This window comes from Thalassophryne amazonica, chromosome 4 (genome assembly GCF_902500255.1).
Source record: "Thalassophryne amazonica chromosome 4, fThaAma1.1, whole genome shotgun sequence".
NCBI classification, from domain to species: Eukaryota; Metazoa; Chordata; class Actinopteri; order Batrachoidiformes; family Batrachoididae; genus Thalassophryne; species Thalassophryne amazonica.
This window is the reverse complement of record NC_047106.1, coordinates 2,365,819-2,386,718: the sequence shown is the minus strand read 5'-3', so window position 1 is coordinate 2,386,718 and position 20,900 is coordinate 2,365,819. Positions and strand designations below refer to the sequence as shown.

The 20,900-nt window shown below is 43.4% G+C and overlaps 1 protein-coding gene across 1 annotated transcript in view; it reads left to right on the top strand.

The window, feature by feature from the left end:
• Positions 1 to 14,942, top strand: part of usp32 (ubiquitin specific peptidase 32) — a 215,450-nt gene extending 200,508 nt beyond the window's left edge. The window contains exons 28-34 of the mRNA XM_034169021.1: positions 3,674 to 3,760; positions 3,949 to 4,069; positions 9,615 to 9,806; positions 9,941 to 10,166; positions 10,303 to 10,700; positions 10,811 to 10,903; positions 11,699 to 14,942. Coding sequence (XP_034024912.1) covers positions 3,674 to 3,760; positions 3,949 to 4,069; positions 9,615 to 9,806; positions 9,941 to 10,166; positions 10,303 to 10,700; positions 10,811 to 10,903; positions 11,699 to 11,872 — 1,291 coding nt within the window. The 3' untranslated portion in view covers positions 11,873 to 14,942. The remainder of the gene's footprint in view (positions 1 to 3,673; positions 3,761 to 3,948; positions 4,070 to 9,614; positions 9,807 to 9,940; positions 10,167 to 10,302; positions 10,701 to 10,810; positions 10,904 to 11,698) is intronic.
• The last annotated feature ends 5,958 nt before the right edge of the window (positions 14,943 to 20,900 follow it).

Here is a 20,900-nt window from a genome sequence, read left to right as displayed (position 1 = left end):
TGCTCATAAGTGTACATTGTACCAGAGCACCCTTGGCCGAAAATTGATGACCAATTTTGTGATCGTATCATCTGATCTGACGCACGTTCTGGACACTCAGGTGAAGAGAGGGGCAGAGCTGTCAACTGATCAGCTCTGATGGTCAGTTGGATCAGAGGGTGGGGGAGGACTTTGGATAGACCTGGTTAGCCCAAACGGATAGTGCGGGTGATCTTGGAACGTCTGGAGGAGCTCACTGTCCAACAGATCTTCAACTCCCACCTCGGATGGAGCTTTTCTAGCATTTAAGCTTTGCTTCTGCTCACCCCCTTTTGGTCACACGTCACTGTGGAATTGTCTTGTGTATCAGTTTTTTGTTACTGTTGAGTTTGTGTGCCAAATAAATTCATTCATTCATTCATTCATTCATCCCTCCCTGTGGAGGTTGGGGATATTGAACCAGAATGGGCAATGTTCAAAGCTTCCATTGCTGAAGCTGCAGCGAGAGTATGCCCATCCAGTCTACACGTGTTTTGTGGACTTGGAGAAGGCGTATGATCGGGTACTCTGGGAGATACTGTGAGAGGTGCTGCACAAGTATGGAGTGAGGGGGTCCCTTCTCAGGGCCATCCAATCTCTGTACTCGCAAAGTGAGAGCTGTGTTCGCGTGCTCGGCAGTAAGTCGGACTCGTTTCCGGTGGGGGTTGGCCTCCACCAGGGCTCCGTCTTTTCTTCAATCCTGTTTGTGATATTCATGGACAGGACATCAAGGCGTAGTCGGGGGGAGGACGGTTTCCAGTTTGGTTTCCAGCTCAGGGTCTCATCACTTCTTTTTGCAGATGATATGGTCCTGTTGGCTTCATCGGCCTGTGATCTCCAACACTCACTGGATCGGTTCGCAGCCGAGTGTGAAGCAGCTGGAATGAGTTTCAGCACCTCTAAATCTGAGGCCATGGTTCTGAGCAGGAAATCGATGGATTGCCTACTCCGGGTAGAGAATGAGGTCTTGCCCTAAGTGAAATAGTTCAAGTAACTCTGGATCTTGTTCACGAGTGAGAGTACAATGGAGTGTGAGATTGGCCGGAGAATCGGTGCAGCAGGGACAGTGTTGCATTCGCTCTACCGTACTGTTGTGACGAAAAGGGAGCTGAGCCCAAAAACGAAGCTCTCCATCTACTGGTCAGTCTTCATTCCTACTCTCACCTATGGTCATGAGGTTTGGCTCATGACCGAAAGAACTCGATCAGGGGTACAAGCGGCCAAAATGGGCTTCCTCAGGAGGGTGGCTGGTGTCTCCCTTAGAAATAGGGTGAGAAGCTTGGTCATCCATGGGGAGTCCCTCTTACCAAATAAAATTGAAATTCAAAAAATTGAAAGCTTGGAGTAGAGCTGCTGGTCTTTCGCGTTGAAAGGAGCCAGCTGGTGGTTCGGGCATCTGGTAAGGATGCCCCCTGGATGCCTCCCTAGGGAGGTATTCAAGGCATATCCATCTGGGAGGAAACCCCGGGGAAGACCCAGGACTAGGTGGAGAGATTATATCTCCACACTGGCCTGGGAACGCCTCGGGATCGCCCAGTCAGAGGTGGTCAATGTTGCCCAAGAAATGGAAGTCTGGAGTTCCCTGCTAGAGCTGTTGCCCCCATGACCCAATCCCTGATAAGCTGTTGAAGATGAATGAGTCATGAGACCATAAGTCAAAACTGCTTTGTTTTTGAGGTCTTCTGCCACAGTATGGGGCACTGTATGTTAACTCCTTTTTTTTTAGTAGCAGCCAGGCCCCTTCTGCTGGGGTCGGGTTGAGCTCAGCTCTTCACAGCTGCCTGACTGCTGCAAAGCACATAACAGACAGGAACTGACATGTATGATTTTAGGGTTTACAAACATTTTTGACCTTTTGGCTTTACTCACTATGCCAGCAAAAAACGTTAGCAGACTAAAAGTTAGCGAAACTAAATTTAGCAGACGCTAATTGGTCCGTTGATGGTTTTCAAAGTTAGCTGAAAAGCTAATCCGCTAACAAAAAAGTTAGCTTCGCTAATTAGTAGTTAACGCATTAGCGGAACTGTGCCCACCACCGCATCCAGCACATGGACAATCAGCACTGGTGCCCGTTGGGTGTGTGCTCTCCCCACTGCTCTTCTCCCTCTACACCAACAACTGCAGCTCAGGGAACCCCTCTGTTAAACTCCTGACGATTGCAGACGACACCACCATCATTGGACTCATCCAGGATGGTGCTGAGGTTGCATACAGACAGGAGGTGGAGTAGTTAGTCCTCTGGTGCAGTCAGAGCATCCTGGACCTGAACCCACTCAAGACTGTGGAGATGATAGTAGACTTCAGGAGAAACCCACCATCACCCACCTTCTCAACAACGCTGTGCCTACTGTGGACACTTTCCGGTTCCTGGGATCCACCATCTCTGGGGATCTGAAGTGGACGTCCCATATAGACTCCATCAGGAAAAAGGCCCAGCAGAGGATGTACTTCCTCAGACAGCTCATGAAGTTCAACTGCTCATCATCTTCTACACATCCATCATCCAGTCTGTCCTGTCTGTCCTGCATCTCCATCTCTGCTTGGTTACCCTCTGCCTCCAAACGTGACAGGCGCAGACTTCAACCAACTGTCAGGTCTGCAGAAAATAATCATCGGAGCCAGTCTGCCCTCCATCCAGGACTTATACTGGCCCAGGACCAGGCAACGAGCTGGTAACATCTCTGCAGACCCCTCCCACCCTGGACACACCCTGATTAAACTCATCCCCTCTGGTAGACGTGACAGAGCTCTGTACGTCAGAACAACCAGACACAGGAACAGTTTCTTTCCACATGCCATCACACTGATGAACAATTTAACCTGACAAAAAACTCACTCATTCATATACCTTATGTGCAACTTTAATGTTTTTGTCTGTTTCTCCTTTGCACACATTTTTTACTGCACATTTTTTCTTGCATGTTTCATTTGCACATCTGTACTGCGAATCATTCAGTGTTTTTTTTTTTTTTTTTTAAGAGAGCGCATAGGACTAAAATGATTTCCACATTGTATGTATCTGTATATATGATGAGGCGAATAAATGATGAACTTGAACTTGAACTTTTAGTGTATCTGTATACATGTTGTACACAGAGAGAGTGCAGCTCAAACAGAAGTCAGATTCCTTGTATTGTTGTGTCTACTTGGTAAATAAAGAAATACACTGATGAAAATAATTAAAGGAACACTCGCTCACTCATCTACAACCGTTTACTCCAATTAAGGGTGACGGGGGACTGGAGTCTATCCCAGCAGTCACAGCGTGTGTGGTGGGTTCAGCCTGGACAGGACGCCAGTCTGTCACGGGCACACGCAGACAGACACACACAGTCACACCTACGGACAAATTAAAGTCTCCGGTCCATCTCACCTGCATGTCTTTGGATGTGGGAGGAAGCCGGAGCACCGGGAGGGACCCACACAAACACGGGGAGAAGCATCATGTATTTCAAAATTGGTTCCATTTCAACTTGTTGAGTCATTGCTCCATATACGATACGCTTGGTGTCATAAGCATCTGGACGACGACGCAAGCATCTTCATTCTGTGTCGCCACAATAAAACATTCGTCTTTAATTTATTGTCTAATTTATTCTTTATTTTGTTGGAGGTGTGCTGTTGTAATCAATGCTCATGATGTTTCAATCCGCAGTGACGACAGTTTGGGCTACCAGTACCCCTTCACGTTACGAGCGGTGGGTAAGGATGGAAACTCGTGCGCCTGGTGCCCCTGGTACAGGTGAGGTGTCTACGTGCACCTCACATGAACATCTTACGTCTTCTCAGGTGGCTGGAGGCAGTTTGATGGGCTGTAATGGACTACTGCCCCCTGGCGATAATAATTTAAATGATTCTGTGGATTATGTTTGTGCAGGAGGCTCATGATCTTAAATGTGCGTCTCTGAGGCTGTGGGTTTGTTTTTCCAGGTTCTGCAGAGGTTGCACAGTCAAGTGCACGGAGGACCAAGCATCTTTGGGGAACTCTTACATCGCTGTGGACTGGGACCCCACGGCCCTGCACCTACGCTATCAGACGTCCCAGGAGAGGGTGAGACACAGAAACACCTCCGAGTGCCGAGACTTTGCCCTGAGGTCCGGATGTGACTGAAGCGATTGTAAGTCGAGCGACGTCGACTCTCTCGCCGCTGTGTTCCACAGCCGTACAAGGAAAGCCACGCCTCTAAAATACAGGAAGCGGAGCATCATGACCTCTGATTTGGCCTTGACCTAAGACTGATGACCTTGACGTGTTCTGTGAAGTGGGAGGACAGGCCACAGACTTTGTCTCTGCTTTTTGAAGACAGACATGGCTCTGATCCTGGATCTGATCTGTGTGCTGCCTCTGAGTCAGTCAGATTTCAGGTGTAACTTTAATCCACTTCAGGCTAAACTGCAGGTGGCGCTGTTTGAAAGTAAATAAATAAATAAATAAATAACATGGAAATCAGAAATTGACCCAAGAATTAACTGCACAAACAACTTTAACCAATGGACTTTAGGTTCTGCTGACTCCTTTAATCAAATCAAATCAATTTTATTTATATAGCGCCAAATCACAACAAACAGTTGCCCCAAGGCGCCTTATATTGTAAGGCAAGGCCATACAATAATTACAGAAAAACCCCAACGGTCAAAACGACCCCCTGTGGGCAAGCACTTGGCGACAGTGGGAAGGAAAAACTCCCTTTTAACAGGAAGAAACCTCCAGCAGAACCAGGCTCAGGGAGGGGCAGTCTTCTGCTGGGACTGGTTGGGGCTGAGGGAGAGAACCAGGAAAAAGACATGCTGTGGAGGGGAGCAGAGATCAATCACTAATGATTACATGCAGAGTGGTGCATACAGAGCAAAAAGAAAGAAACACTCAGTGCATCATGGGAACCCCCCAGCAGTCTAAGTCTATAGCAGCATAACTAAGGGATGGTTCAGGGTCACCTGATCCAGCCCTAACTATAAGCTTGAACAAAAAGGAAAGTTTTAAGCCTAATCTTAAAAGTAGAGAGGGTGTCTGTCTCCCTGATCTGAATTGGGAGCTGGTTCCACAGGAGAGGAGCCTGAAAGCTGAAGGCTCTGCCTCCCATTCTACTCTTACAAACCCTAGGAACTACAAGTAAGCCTGCAGTCTGAGAGCAAAGCGCTCTATTGGGGTGATATGGTACTATGAGGTCCCTAAGATAAGATGGGACCTGATTATTCAAAACCTTATAAGTAAGAAGAAGAATTTTAAATTCTATTCTAGAATTAACAGGAAGCCAATGAAGAGAGGCCAATATGGGTGAGATATGCTCTCTCCTTCTAGTCCCTGTCAGTACTCTAGCTGCAGCATTTTGAATTAACTGAAGGCTTTTCAGGGAACTTTTAGGACAACCTGATAATAATGAATTACAGTAGTCCAGCCTAGAGGAAATAAATGCATGAATTAGTTTTTCAGCATCACTCTGAGACGAGACCTTTCTAATTTTAGAGATATTGCACAAATGCAAAAAAGCAGTCCTACATATTTGTTTAATATGTGCATTGAAGGACATACCCTAAAGCTGGGTATCATCTGCGTAACAATGAAAATTTAAGCAATGCTGTCTAATAATACTGCCTAAGGGAAACATGTATAAAGTGAATAAAATTGGTCCTAGCACAGAACCTTGTGGAACTCCATAATTAACCTTAGTCTGTGAAGAAGATTCCCCATTTACATGAACAAATTGTAATCTATTAGATAAATAATGATCTAAACCATCGCAGCGCAGTGCCTTTAATACCTATGGCATGCTCTAATCTCTGTAATAAAATTTTATGGCCAACAGTATCAAACGCAGCACTGAGGTCTTACAGAACAAGCACAGAGATGAGTCCACTGTCTGAGGCCATAAGAAGATCATTTGTAACCTTTACTAATGCTGTTTCTGTACTATGATGGATTCTAAAACCTGACTGAAACTCTTCAAATAGACCATTCCTCTGCAGATGATCAGTTAGCTGTTTTACAACTACCCTTTCAAGAATTTTTGAGAGAAAAGGAAGGTTGGAGATTAGCCTATAATTAGCTAAGATAGCTGGGTCAAGTGATGGCTTTTTAAGTAATGGTTTAATTACTGCCACCTTAAAAGCCTGTGGTACATAGCCAACTAATAAAGATAGATTGATCATATTTAAGATCGAAGCAGTCAGAACAAGATCTAAGATATGATTAAAGTGGTGGGTGGACTCATTTACATTTTGAGCAAAGCCAATTGAGTCTAATAATAGATTAAATGCAGTGTTGAGGCTGTCATTCTCAGCATCTGTGTGGATGTTAAAATCGCCCACTATAATTATCTGAGCTAAGCACTAAGTCAGACAAAAGGTCTGAAAATTCAGAGAAACTCACAGTAACGACCAGGTGGATGATAGATAATAACAAATAAAACTGGTTTTTGGGACTTCCAATTTGGATGGACAAGACTAAGAGTCAAGCTTTCAAATGAATTAAAGCTCTGTCTGGGTTTTTGATTAATTAATAAGCTGGAGTGGAAGATTGCTGCTAATCCTCCGCCTCGGCCCGTGCTACGAGCGTTCTGGCAGTTAGTGTGACTCGGGGGTGTTGACTCATTTAAACTAACATATTCATCCTGCTGTAACCAGGTTTCTGTTAGGCAGAATAAATCAATATGTTGATCAATTATTATATCATTTACTAACAGAGACTTAGAAGAGAGAGACCTAATGTTTAATAGACCACATTTAACTGTTTTAGTCTGTGGTGCAGTTGAAGGTGCTATATTGTTTTTTCTTTTTGAATTTTTATGCTTAAATAGATTTTTGCTGGTTATTGGTAGTCTGGGAGCAGGCACCGTCTCTACGGGGATGGGGTAATGAGGGGATGGCAGTTGGAGAGAAGCTGCAGAGAGGTGTGTAAGACTACAACTCTGCTTCCTGGTCCCAGCCCTGGATAGTCACGGTTTGGAGGATTTAAGAAAATTGGCCAGATTTCTAGAAATGAGAGCTGCTCCATCCAAAGTGGGATGGATGCTGTCTCTCCTAACAAGACCAGGTTTTCCCCAGAAGCTTTGCCAATTATCTATGAAGCCCACCTCATTTTTTGGACACCACTCAGACAGCCAGCAATTCAAGGAGAACACGCGGCTAAACATGTCACTCCCGGTCCGATTGGGGAGGGGCCCAGAGAAAACTACAGAGTCCGACATTGTTTTTGCAAAGTTACACACCGATTCAATGTTAATTTTAGTGACCTCCGATTGGCGTAACCGAGTGTCATTACTGCCGACGTGAATTACAATCTTACCAAATTTACGCTTAGCCTTAGCCAGCAGTTTCAAATTTCCTTCAATGTCGCCTGCTCTGGCCCCCGGAAGACAATTGACTATGGTTGCTGGTATCGCTAACTTCACATTTCTCAAAACAGAGTCGCCAATAACCAGAGTTTATTCCTCGGCGGGTGTGTCACCGAGTGGGGAAAAACGGTTAGAGATGTGAATGGGTTGGCGGTGTACACGGGGCTTCTGTTTAGGGCTACGCTTCCTCCTCACAGTCACCCAGTCGGCCTGCTTTCCCGGCTGCTCGGGATCTGCTGGAAGGGAACTAACGGCGGCTAAGCTACCTTGGTCCGCACCGACTACAGGGGCCCGGCTAGCTGTAGAATTTTCCACGGTGCAGAGCCGAGTCTCCAATTCGCCCAGCCTGGCCTCCAAAGCTACGAATAAGCTACACTTATTACAAGTACCGTTACTGCTAAAGGAGGCCAAGGAATAACTAAACATTTCACACCCAGAGCAGAAAAGTGCGGGAGAGACAGGAGAAGCCGCCATGCTAAATCGGCTGAGAGCTAGTAGCTGCGCTAAGCTAGTGGATTCCTAAAAACACACAAAGTGAATAATGTGTAAATAATTTAGAGGTGATTCAGCAGAGGGAGTGCTTTAGTTAAGGCACGTGAAGATTACACTGTGAAACAAATCGTTATCTAGTTAACTAGATCAATCTAACTGCGCAGATTAAACAGCTAACAGATACAGAAAAACACCACTGTGCTCCGGAACAGGAAGTGATACAATACCGCAGTGAGAGCCAACCACCAGTAGAGGCCTTTAAGTCTAAATAATCGTTAGTTATCACAGCCACAAACCTTTTTAAATTTCTAAAATTAAAAATGTTCCCTTTTTTCCACCCCGATTTTAAAGGACATGTCACACTGAAATCATAACAGCTTGGATTTAGGTTGTTAGTGAAAGGAGAACTCAGCTCAGTCTGTGGAGTTACATTTGTCTCATTAATACCTGAAAGGAAATGCTTTTGACAAAAACTACAGATTTAGTTTATTTTTATTTATGTCCAGAGATCAAAGATCTGTCGTAGAGAATTTAGAGCAAAGTTCTTACTCACCAGACACAGTCTGAGTTTTTTCTGCTGCTCAATCAGAGAATCTTTTCCTTAAAAGTGTCCATAAAAATCAGAGAGAATTAAAGTCCCAAAGTCACAGTTTTGATTTTGCCGGCAAAAGGAAGCAGCACACAGAGATCACGTTACAGCATCACCAGGGCCGCTTTGAAGACCTGACACTGGACAAAGCATTTTATACACTTCAGGGGTCAGTGACTCCACCCAGAATGAGTGGCCTTTCTAAACTTAACACTTTTACACCAAAAATACTAATAAGCTCACTTCTTGAGCTCCACCCAGTCTGTGGGGTCACTCAACGTTTTTAATCCATTGTTCATTTTCTTTACAGATTAAGTGTTTTCACTCAAATTCTTCTTTTAACTCCAATTTCTGGTCTTACGTATAGTTTCCTTTAAAAGAAAACACATTTTGCAGAAAACATATTTTCTGTTAAACATCTGTTCAATGTCATCAGAAACACACAATATAATCCTTTCCTGACAGTTCATCTAAGTTCATCATCTAAGTTTGTCTTGTTTAACAAAAAATTACAGATCCAGTGACCAATTTCACATTTATTTACCTTAAGACTCAATAAATGTTGACATAGAAAAACCTGTAAAGCTGACTTTTAGTACACAGAAAATTCACAGGAGGTATCGATAAGGGAATCAATAAGGAAGCAGATCGATAAGCAGAATTGATAATGGCATCGATATTGATAAAATCTTATCAATACCCATCCCTAGTTAGTGACCATCTGAAGAGCCACCAGCTACGGAGACGTCTGAAAACAAAGTACTCCTGAGTACTCGGGTGTTTCCGACAGCAGTGACGTCGTTACTAGCAGCGTCCCAGCGTGCGCTTCAATGGAATGTAGCTGCTAACATTAAGAACGGAGGCACAGAATAATTCCAGTAAGTGTGATGTCGTGTTCTGACGTCTCGTTTTTAAGTGAGAACTGTTCATTTTGATGCAGTCACAGTAAAAGCAGCAGCTGTGAGAAGGTGAAAAACAGGGTGATGTTAATTTGAGGTGGTGTCATGGACCCTCAGACAGTCAGATGTGATGATGATAATTGGAGTCACCGTTCTGGTTGATGGTTTAAATGTCCAAATGAAAAGACGTTCTGAGTATGACCGCAGAGGACCAGACGTTGTTCTGTGCCGTCTGGCTGCAGACTGAAGGTCCTGAGGAGGTGTCTGAGGGTTCTCTGTGTGCAGATCGTGGAGGAGCACTGCAGCGTGGAGCAGTCACGCCGGGCTCAGGCCGAGCCCATCAGTCTGGACAGCTGTCTGAGGGCGTTCACCGGCGAAGAGGAGCTGGGCGAGGACGAACTCTACTACTGCTCCAAGTGCAAGACGCACCGCATGGCCACCAAGAAGTTGGACCTCTGGAGGCTGCCGCCCATTCTGGTCTGTGTCCGACAGTTTTTTTTAGTTTGAGCCGTGACTATGCAGAGAGAGGGTTCAAAGGGTTCATCATGACATAGACGGGTTGGTCACCTGTTGTCCAAATGACATCAAAATGTCACGTTTGTTCTCTCCAGATTGTTCACTTAAAGCGGTTCCAGTTTGTGAACGGTCGCTGGATCAAGTCCCAGAAGATCGTTAAGTTTCCGCAAGAGAGTTTCGATCCCAGCGCCTTCCTGGCACCAAGAGACATGGCGCAGCATCACCTCCACTCCCGGAGCGAAGGCGAGGACCTGCTGAGGGTTGGAGAGGACAACTTGTCCTCCATTTCTGCCCCTGCTGGATTCTGCAACCTCCCCAAAGGTAGAACACCAACGGGCCAATCAGAACCTGGCGGTGGGCGGTGACCCCTAAATGACCTCACACGGCGTTTTATTCACAGTGTTTTCAGGCTACACTTCTGAACATGGCGTCATTAAAGTCTTTGCTTTTCAAACAGCTTCCCCCACCTCTAGCAGAACGCCAGCGCGGTCTCCGAGCCGGACCAGCAGCCCCTCCAGCAGTCCCAAGACCGGCAGCGGGGGTCGCAGGCCGGGTCGGCTCCGTCTACCCCAGCTGGGCAGTCGGAGCCGTCTGTCCAGCAGCAAGGAGAACCTGGAGGCTGCCGCCATCCATGATCCTGACACCGGGGTCGGTGCGCCGCAGACAGAGACAGACGGGCTTCCTGCATCAGGAGACGAGTCTCTGTCGGGTCCCGAGGCGCCCGCCAGCCACGGCGATATGGTCCTTATGAACGGCGAGGGCAGCGGGCTGGGCTCCGATGCCTCCGACCTCGACGCCTCGCTGCCACAGCGAGACGTCTGTCTGGACGCCGTCTACAACCTCTATGCAATATCTGTGAGTCACTGCCGTCGCCATGGCAAGGGGTCGGTCCTTTTCCATGATATGTGGCTGTAGCTTTGTGGAGGCTGTGGAATGTTTCTGCTGAAGCCCGTTTCTGTCCTCAGTGCCATTCAGGAATTCTGGGAGGAGGCCACTATGTGACGTACGCCAAAAACCCCAACGACAAGTGGTACTGTTACAACGACAGCAGCTGCAAGGTGAGGCCCAAAAACACGCCGCCGTTTTGTTTACGGGGAAATTTTAAGTGCATTTCCTGAAAAATGAATCAAGCTTCAGTTTGGACGAGTTTGATTTGATCATGTCAAAAAGTATATTATTATTCTCATTGCTGATGTTATCCAAAAGTGATGATTCGTAATGTGGAGCAATTGATTATCTTTAATTTGCTTTCATTTATAATATGTTGTTTTCTCGCTCGCTATATTAGTGAAAGAAAAATGTTGCCTGGAGAGAGATATATTTCGGCTAAATAGAAAAAAACCTAAATCCTTTTCTTCAGTATAAACTTTTCCCCATCAAACATACAAAGTAAAAAACCGAAGATGCGACATTACAGAGTAAACAGCCGAGATCTGGGAATAGTCCTGAAAAATACCAAAATAACAGACAGATATGTTGATTTGTTTTCCTAAACCACAGAGGCACTCAGATTATTTCCTTTGAAAGAAAAAAGTGAGAGAAGCCAAAATAAATGTGAAATTTGCTCTTGTTGTGGAGGTCTCTTTGAGTCTCTCACATTCTCCAAATGGTTTGTTTGTGCAGACCGAAGGAGACTGTCTGCTCCCACAGTTCGTGAGCCGTCATCCAAATCCAGGTTTTAGAGTAAATTCATTCCTGTGTACGTTATATACTCCACCTGCAGGGGGCGTTCTGACCAGCAGAGATTAATGGAGCCTTCACACACTCCTAACTTTAAAAATTAAGACATAAATAAACCTGCTTTGTTGTGATTTCAAATAACAGAAATCTAAACTCTTTGAATTAATTTTCAGGAGGTGCACTCAGAGGAGATTGACACTGACTCCGCCTACATCTTGTTCTATGAGCAGCAGGACGTCGCATACTCGCAGTTCCTCCCAAAGGTCGAGGGGAAGAAGATTGCCGACACCAGTAGCATGGACGAAGACTTTGAGTCGGACTATAAGAAGTACTGCGTCCTGCAGTAACGCTGCTCATATTGCGCCACGTGTTGGTTAACAAAGTACCAGGAACTGATGGACGGCGCCGTCGCACGGCGGCACTTCGTCCTTCAGGATGCATCGCAGCACTTTTTCTGCATCCATGTGAACTTACGTTTGCCGAGACGAAGCTGCAGTTCAAGCACTAAACTGCTGCACTTTTCTGAGCCCAGCGGAACAAATGGACCCTCCTCACCGCGGCCGAGGCTCAGCGGGAAAAACGCATCTGTCCAGACTAGCCCCCCCCCCAGTGTCCAACGCGTGAAACGGTGCTGCTTTGTTTATGATGTCAGAATGGGGGGGATGTCTACACCTGGAATTATCCAACACGACGTCACAAAAAAATAAATCGATTTAAGCAGTTTGAATGTTTTGTTTTGAAACGACCCACAAAACCGCCGGTCCCACGACTGAGGATCAGAACTGAAGTCTTTTCTTTGCTAAATATCTGAAATTCAGCTGAAACAAAAAAAAAATCTGTCAGAAAATTTGAGAAAATTCTTTTAAGAAGTCTTAGTGAGACAGAACCAAGGATCCAAACGGATCACAGGCAAAACCGGTTCATCTTCAAACTGGTTTAACTTCAGAAGAAACTTGGATCTGGTTTCAAACCAGTTTAAAGTACAATAAATAAGAATTTAAAATAAATAAATGAATAAATAAAGTCTGCTGCTGAACATTTGAAATGAATCAGAACGGAGTGCTGTGATTGGCTGATTGGGGCTCCAGGTTTTAAATTCCAGGTGTAGAACGGAGTCCTGCACAAATGGAACCAGACTGACCCGCCGTCTCCTCGGTGCCAACAGCATGTCACAGTTCAACCGCCAAGAAGCAAAAGCAGCCGGTTTCTGTTCTCGCGATCAATAATTGTTTTCACCATTTAACGACATTTTTCTCTGGTTGAAGGTTTCACGTCAATTATGAACTCTGCAGATGTTCTGGTCGGGGTTTCCTCATTAGCGTTCTGCAATGACTGAAGCTTTCTCATGTAACGCACAACAAAGAAGAGCGATTTGTACATCGGAGCGAATCGTTCTGAACGCGGTGACGTTTCCTAAAAGTCCTTCAAAATAAATTATTGCAGAGAAAAATGTCTTTAACATGAAATGTTCTTGTTAAAACAAGAAACTGAGGAAATAGTTTTTATTAATTTTGTTGTTTTTATTTATTTTATTTTGTTTTGTTTGTGTGTGGGGGGTAGTGTGTTGGGGGGGTCGTATGCTACCTCATTGATTTGTGTAGTTTTTGGCTAAACTGCGACAGTATTACTCACTTCCATGTCATTGATGAGCTTCACACATTTCACTTAACACATAAATGTGACATCGCTGCCAAATAATCACTGCTGATTTATGCGCTATTTGACCTTTGACCCAAAATGTCTCATCCACGTTACTCATTTTGCAAATAAAATGACGGGTGCCACGATTTCAAAAGAAAGCTACAAAAGTTGTTGAACTCTTTATTTCATGTTTAATAAAGATTTTATTTGTTTGTGTGTGTGTGTATATATATATATATATATATATATATATATATATATATATAATATGTATGTATGTATGTATATATAGTGTGTGTGTGTGTGTATGTTTTTTGTTTAAAAATAAAATATTTAACTTTGAGACTCATTATAATGAATAATTAATTGCTCACAAATTCCAAAATATGTAGTTTTAATTCATTCCATTCAAAGTTCTTAATTAGCACTCAGATGTATTAATTCAGTGTTAAATTCATGAATATAACAATTAGAATTCTTAACATTAATCTGCACTTTAATTCTTCCTTCATGGTCAAAAAAAAAAAGATTTAACACTAATTCCTGTTTGGAGACTTTGAATGAATAAATCGTTCACATTTCACTTTCTGTGATTTGCTTAATAATTAATATGTAATTATTAATTTGTGCTTGTCACAAATCATCAGTTTAATTACTGCATGAATTATTTCACTCACAGAAAGTTTGCATTTATTGATAACAGAATAATCAGTGGTGTGCACAAATTAATTCACTTTTACATGAATCTTCCTTTGCACAAATATGAAGAAAAACAAATTGATGCAAACGACTAAATTCACATTCTTCAATTATCATTTATTAATTTGGTCTTTTGTCTAATTCATGACCTTGAAATAAGAATTTCATGCAGATGTTGATGTGTAAGAATAACTGGTCTTTCTCTGGCCCCGCCCCCTCGGTGTGACTGACATTTTCCGATTCTGAAATCCAATTTGAAGAATTCACCTGATTCTGATTCACTGCCTCACTTCACCTTTGTTAACGTGTTCACTGCGATTCTGAACTCAGTTGCTTAAAATGCATCTTTTTTTTTCTTTTTTCTTTTTTTTCTTTGCCTGAAGCTTCACACGCGTGAGCGCCGCCTCGTGCTCCGTTCACTGTCAGCAGGTTTCTGAGTGTTTGTTGTTTAGACTCTGATCACTGTGAACACAGTTTGTTTGTGAACAAAGCTTCATTTTTCTGCAGACTGCTGGTTCCAAATCTGTGGGCCGAGTCCCATCGAGGTGTTGCCAGAGGAGTGAATGCCAAAAAAACAAGCACAAAATACAAATGCTGTTGGTGCAAAATAAGAAGATAATGTCCACATATTTCAAAAAGTGGTTTTAGTGTTTCCATATTTCAGCACTGCGTCTGACTGATTGCAGGTAAATGTTTCTGTCCCCAAAAATGAAATGTGCGTGAAACTGTCGAACCCTCTGACTCTCGTCACGCTAGTAGCTCCACCTCATCAATTTCATGGTGCTTCTGAGTCCCACCCCTGGCCCCGCCCACAGGAATGTTGCGATATGTCGACTACTGAGCTGTAAGTTGGTTTTTGTGGATCTGAAGTTAATTTAAAGAGCTTTTTGTAACATGTTGAAACGTGACGTTGCACTGACATGAAACTGTGTAAATATGAACGTGTTTGTAAATACGGCGCTGAAATGATGTATTTGAATAAAATGTGTACAAAACGCAGTACTTGTACTTGTATATGGAGTAATGCTGTCGAGCTGTAACAAAAACATCCAAGAAACTATTAAATCCTGCAGAAGACGAACCCGACTCAGATTTTGTTTTTACTGCAGCACAAAAAAAAAAAAAAAACAGGTTTTGAAACAGATTTTGACTTCCTGTTTCTTTGTCATCGTGGAAATGGAGCAGTTGGAATTACGGGGTCAAAGGTCTTTTTTGGTTTCAATCCAGCATCATAAAAGCGCGGTTCAGGGTTAGCGTGGAAATGTGCGGTGCACCACTCCAACATCCTGGCTGGGCGTACGCACATTTCTACAGCTACTGTTCCTCTCTTCAGACATGTAGAGGTGAAGCTGGGAACCGTTAATAATGTGAAAACATGAAGTCATCAGAGTGACGTGCACATCAGAGACACACTGATGAACATTTGTTACATGGATGGATATAAAAACAAAGTGATGCATAAAAATGGCACCAGCAGTGGCTGCGTGAGTGTTGTTAGAGGACCTTAACACCCCCTGACACTCGCACACACTCTGCCGTGCACGAGAGTAAACTTGTCTCAAACTCGTAAACCGTGTGCGGTTTCATGCGCAAAGAAAATTTTGAAATGTTCAAAATCTCCATCATGCATTAGTGACGTTAACGTCACGTGAATGCAAATGACAAAAACTCATCGCATCAGAGCGCAGCTCGTCTGATCGATTGTAACAAGATGTTAAATCGATCATAAACATACTTTTACAATCAATCAACTTTTTTCTTATATAGCGCCAAATCACAACAAACAGTTGCCCCAAGGCGCTTTATATTGTAAGGCAAGGCCATACAATAATTACAGAAAAACCCCAACGGTCAAAACGACCCCCTATGAGCAAGCACTTGGCCACAGTGGGAAGGAAAAACTCCCTTTTAACAGGAAGAAACCTCCAGCAGAACCAGGCTCAGGGAGGGGCAGTCTTCTGCTGGGACTGGTTGGGGCTGAGGGAGAGAACCAGGAAAAAGACATGCTGTGGAGGGGAGCAGAGATCGATCACTAATGATTAAATGCAGAGTGATGCATACGGAGCAAAAAGAGAAAGAAACAGTGCATCATGGGAACCCCCCCACAATCTACGTCTAAAGCAGCATAACCAAGGGATGGTCCAGGGTCACCCGATCCAGCCCTAACTATAAGCCTTGGCGAAAAGGAAAGTTTTAAGCCTAATCTTAAAAGTAGAGAGGGTGTCTGTCTCCCTGATCTGAATTGGGAGCTGGTTCCACAGGAGAGGAGCCTGAAAGCTGAAGGCTCTGCCTCCCATTCTACTCTTACAAACCCTAGGAACTACAAGTAAGCCTGCAGTCTGAGAGCGAAGCGCTCTAGTGGGGTGATATGGTACTACGAGGTCCCTAAGATAAGATGGGACCTGATTATTCAAAACCTTATAAGTAAGAAGAAGAATTTTAAATTCTATTCTAGAATTAACAGGAAGCCAATGAAGAGAGGTCAACATGGGTGAGATATGCTCTCTCCTGCTAGTCCCCGTCAGTACTCTAGCTGCAGCATTCTGAACCAACTGAAGGCTTTTTAGGGAACTTTTAGGACAACCTGATAATAATGAATTACAATAGTCCAGCCTAGAGGAAATAAATGCATGAATTAGTTTTTCAGCATCACTCTGAGACAAGACCTTTCTGATTTTAGAGATATTGCGTAAATGCAAAAAGGCAGTCCTACATATTTGTTTAATATGCGCTTTGAATGACATATCCTGATCAAAAATGACTCCAAGATTTCTCACAGTATTACTAGAGGTCAGGGTAATGCCATCCAGAGTAACGATCTGGTTAGACACCATGCTTCTAAGATTTGTGGGGCCAAGTACAATAACTTCAGTTTTATCTGAGTTTAAAAGCAGGAAATTAGAGGTCATCCATGTCTTTATGTCTGTAAGACAATCCTGCAGTTTAGCTAATTGGTGTGTATCCTCTGGCTTCATGGATAGATAAAGCTGGGTATCATCTGCGTAACAATGAAAATTTAAGCAATACCGTCTAATAATACTGCCTAAGGGAAGCATGTATAAAGTGAATAAAATTGGTCCTAGCACAGAACCTTGTGGAACTCCATAATTAACTTTAGTCTGTGAAGAAGATTCCCCATTTACATGAACAAACTGTAATCTATTAGACAAATATGATTCAAACCACCGCAGCTAAGTGCCTTTAATACCTATGACATGCTCTAATCTCTGTAATAAAATTTTATGGTCAACAGTATCAAAAGCAGCACTGAGGTCCAACAGAACAAGCACAGAGATAAGTCCACTGTCCGAAGCCATAAGAAGATCATTTGTAACCTTCACTAATGCTGTTTCTGTACTATGATGAATTCTAAAACCTGACTGAAACTTCAAATAGACCATTCCTCTGAAGGTGATCAGTTAGCTGTTTTACAACTACCCTCTCAAGAATCTTTGAGAGAAAAGGAAGGTTGGAGATTGGCCTATAATTAGCTAAGATAGCTGGGTCAAGTGATGGCTTTTTAAGTAATGGTTTAATTACTGCCACCTTAAAGGCCTGTGGTACATAACCAACTAACAAAGATAGATTGATCATATTTAAGATTGAAGCATTAAATAATGGTAGGACTTCCTTGAGCAGCCTGGCAGGAATGGGGTCTAATAAACATGTTGATGGTTTGGATGAAGTAACTAATGAAAATAACTCAGAACAATCGGAGAGAAAGAGTCTAACCAAATACCGGCATCACTGAAAGCAGCCAAAGATAACGATACATCTTTGGGATGGTTATGAGTAATTTTTTCTCTAATAGTCAAAATTTTGTTAGCAAAGAAAGTCATGAAGTCATTACTAGTTAAAGTTAAAGGAATACTCAGCTCAATAGAGCTCTGACTCTTTGTCAGCCTGGCTACAGTGCTGAAAAGAAACCTGAGGTTATTCTTATTTTCTTCAATTAGTGATGAGTAGAAAGATGTCCTAGCTTTACGGAGGGCTTTTTTATAGAGCAACAAACTCTTTTTCCAGGCTAAGTGAAGATCTTCTATATTAGTGAGACGCCATTTCCTCTCCAACTTACGGGTTATCTGCTTTAAGCTACGAGTTTGTGAGTTATACCACGGAGTCAGACACTTCTGATTTAAAGCTCTCTTTTTCAGAGGAGCTACAGCATCCAAAGTTGTCTTCAAAGAGGATGTAAAACTACTGACGAGATACTCTAACTCCCTTACAGAGTTTAGGTAGCTACTCTGCTCTGTGTTGGTATATGACATTAGAGAACATAAAGAAGGAATCATATCCTTAAACCTAGTTACAGCGCTTTCTGAAAGACTTCTAGTGTAATGAAACTTATTCCCCACTGCAGGGTAGTCCATCAGGGTAAATGTAAATGTTATTAAGAAATGATCAGACAGAAGGGAGTTTTCAGGGAATACTGTTAAGTCTTCTATTTCCATACCATAAGTCAGAACAAGATCTAAAATATGATTAAAGTGGTGGGTGGACTCATTTACTTTTTGAGCAAAGCCAATAGAGTCTAATAATAGATTAAATGCAGTGTTGAGGCTGTCATTCTCAGCATCTGTGTGGATGTTAAAATCGCCCACTATAATTATCTTATCTGAGCTAAGCACTAAGTCAGACAAAAGGTCTGAAAATTCACAGAGAAACTCACAGTAACGACCAGGTGGACGATAGATAATAACAAATAAAACTGGTTTTTGGGACTTCCAATTTGGATGGACAAGACTAAGAGACAAGCTTTCAAATGAATTAAAGCTCTGTCTAGGTTTTTGATTAATTAATAAGCTGGAATGGAAGATTGCTGCTAATCCTCCACCCCGGCCCGTGCTACGAGCATTCTGACAGTTAGTGTGACTCGGGGGTGTTGACTCATTTAAACTAACATATTCATCCTGCTGTAACCAGGTTTCTGTTAGGCAGAATAAATCAATACGTTGATCAATTATTATATCATTTACCAACAGGGACTTAGAAGAGAGAGACCTAATGTTTAATAGACCACATTTAACTGTTTTAGTCTGTGGTGCAGTTGAAGGTGCTATATTATTTTTTCTTTTTGAATTTTTATGCTTAAATAGATTTTTGCTGGTTATTGGTAGTCTGGGAGCAGGCACCGTCTCTACGGGGATGGGGCAACGAGGGGATGGCAGGGGGAGAGAAGCTGCAGAGAGGTGTGTAAGACTACAACTCTGCTTCCTGGTCCCAACCCTGGACAGTCACAGTTTGGAGGATCCAAGAAAATTGGCCAGATTTCTAGAAATGAGAGCTGCTCCATCCAAAGTGGGATGGATGCCGTCTCTCCTAACAAGACCAGGTTTTCCCCAGAAGCTTTGCCAATTATCTATGAAGCCCACCTCATTTTTTGGACACCACTCAGACAGCCAGCAATTCAAGGAGAACATGCGGCTAAACATGTCACTCCCGGTCTGATTGGGGAGGGGCCCAGAGAAAACTACAGAGTCCGACATTGTTTTTGCAAAGTTACACACCGATTTAATGTTAATTTTAGTGACCTCCGATTGGCGTAACCGGGTGTCATTACTGCCGACGTGAATTACAATCTTACCAAATTTACGCTTAGCCTTAGCCAGCAGTTTCAAATGTCCTTCGATGTCGCCTGCTCTGGCCCCCGGAAGACAATTGACAATGGTTGCTAGTGTCGCTAACTTCACATTTCTCAAAACAGAGTCGCCAATAACCAGAGTTTGATCCTCGGCGAGTGTATCGTCGAGTGGGGAAAAACGGTTAGAGATGTGAACGGGTTGACGGTGTACACGGGGCTTCTGTTTAGGGCTACGCTTCCTCCTCACAGTCACCCAGTCGGCCTGCTTTCCCGACTGCTCGTGATCTGCCAGGGGGTAACTAACGGCGGCTAAGCTACCTTGGTCCACACCGACTACAGGGGCCTGGCTAGCTGTAGAATTTTCCACGGTGCGGAGCCGAGTCTCCAATTCGCCCAGCCTGGCCTCCAAAGCTACGAATAAGCTGCACTTATTACAAGTACCGTTACTGCTAAAGGAGGCCGAGGAATAACTAAACATTTCACACCCAGAGCAGAAAAGTACGGGAGAGACAGGAGAAGCCGCCATGCTAAATCGGCTAAGAGCTAGTAGCTACGCAACCTAGCGGATTCCTAAAAACACACAAAGTGAATAATGTGTAAATAATTTAGAGGTGATTCAGCAGAAGGAGTGCTTTAGTTAAGGCACCAGACAGGCCATGAAGCAGCACAGGTAACGCACGACAACGGTGCTAAAATAAAATAAAAATCGACTAAACACGCTGTGGAGCAGCACAGATAACGCACGACAACAGTGCTAAAAAATAAAAAATAAAAAAAATAAAAAATAAAAACGAAAGCGTTGGCAAGTTAGCTTGCCAACGCTGATGAAAGTTAGCTGATAAAAGTGCTCCGTCGCGATGTTTCGACCGTTAGAGGTCTTCCTTAGGCGTTGGAGCACAGTAAAAAAGTAAAAAAAGTAAAAAGGTAAAAAAGTAAAAAAGTCTTGAAAAAGACTGTTAGTTCAAAGTCCAAAGCAGCAGGTAGCAGTCTCTGTGTAAACAGTCCCAACAGAGAGCCAAAATTCTGATGAAATTACAGCTGCTTATTAAAAGGAATGAACATGCAACTGTTTTATCAAGCCACTGCAATATAAATATTACAAATAATTACCTTTATAGACTGTTCCACATGCGTTCTCCACCACATTAAGCACGCGCATGAGAGAGAAACGCTGCAGCTGGAGCAGGACGCTGTGTTTCCAGAAACAATTACAGATGTTTTCAACAGACACCTCAGAGCGATGAATCCGCTATGAAATAATAATTTTATATACACAGTGTCCAGCGCACAAAGCACGGCATCCAGCTGGGAACACAGCAAGTGGGATCATCATGACGATGTGCGTGCAAGTGTGCGGATCAAAGTTGTGCTAACATCAGGGCACCTTTACAAATGGTTCAATCCGACGTGAGCATGTATACAAGGAACATGAGGATTTACTTGCAAATGAGGAT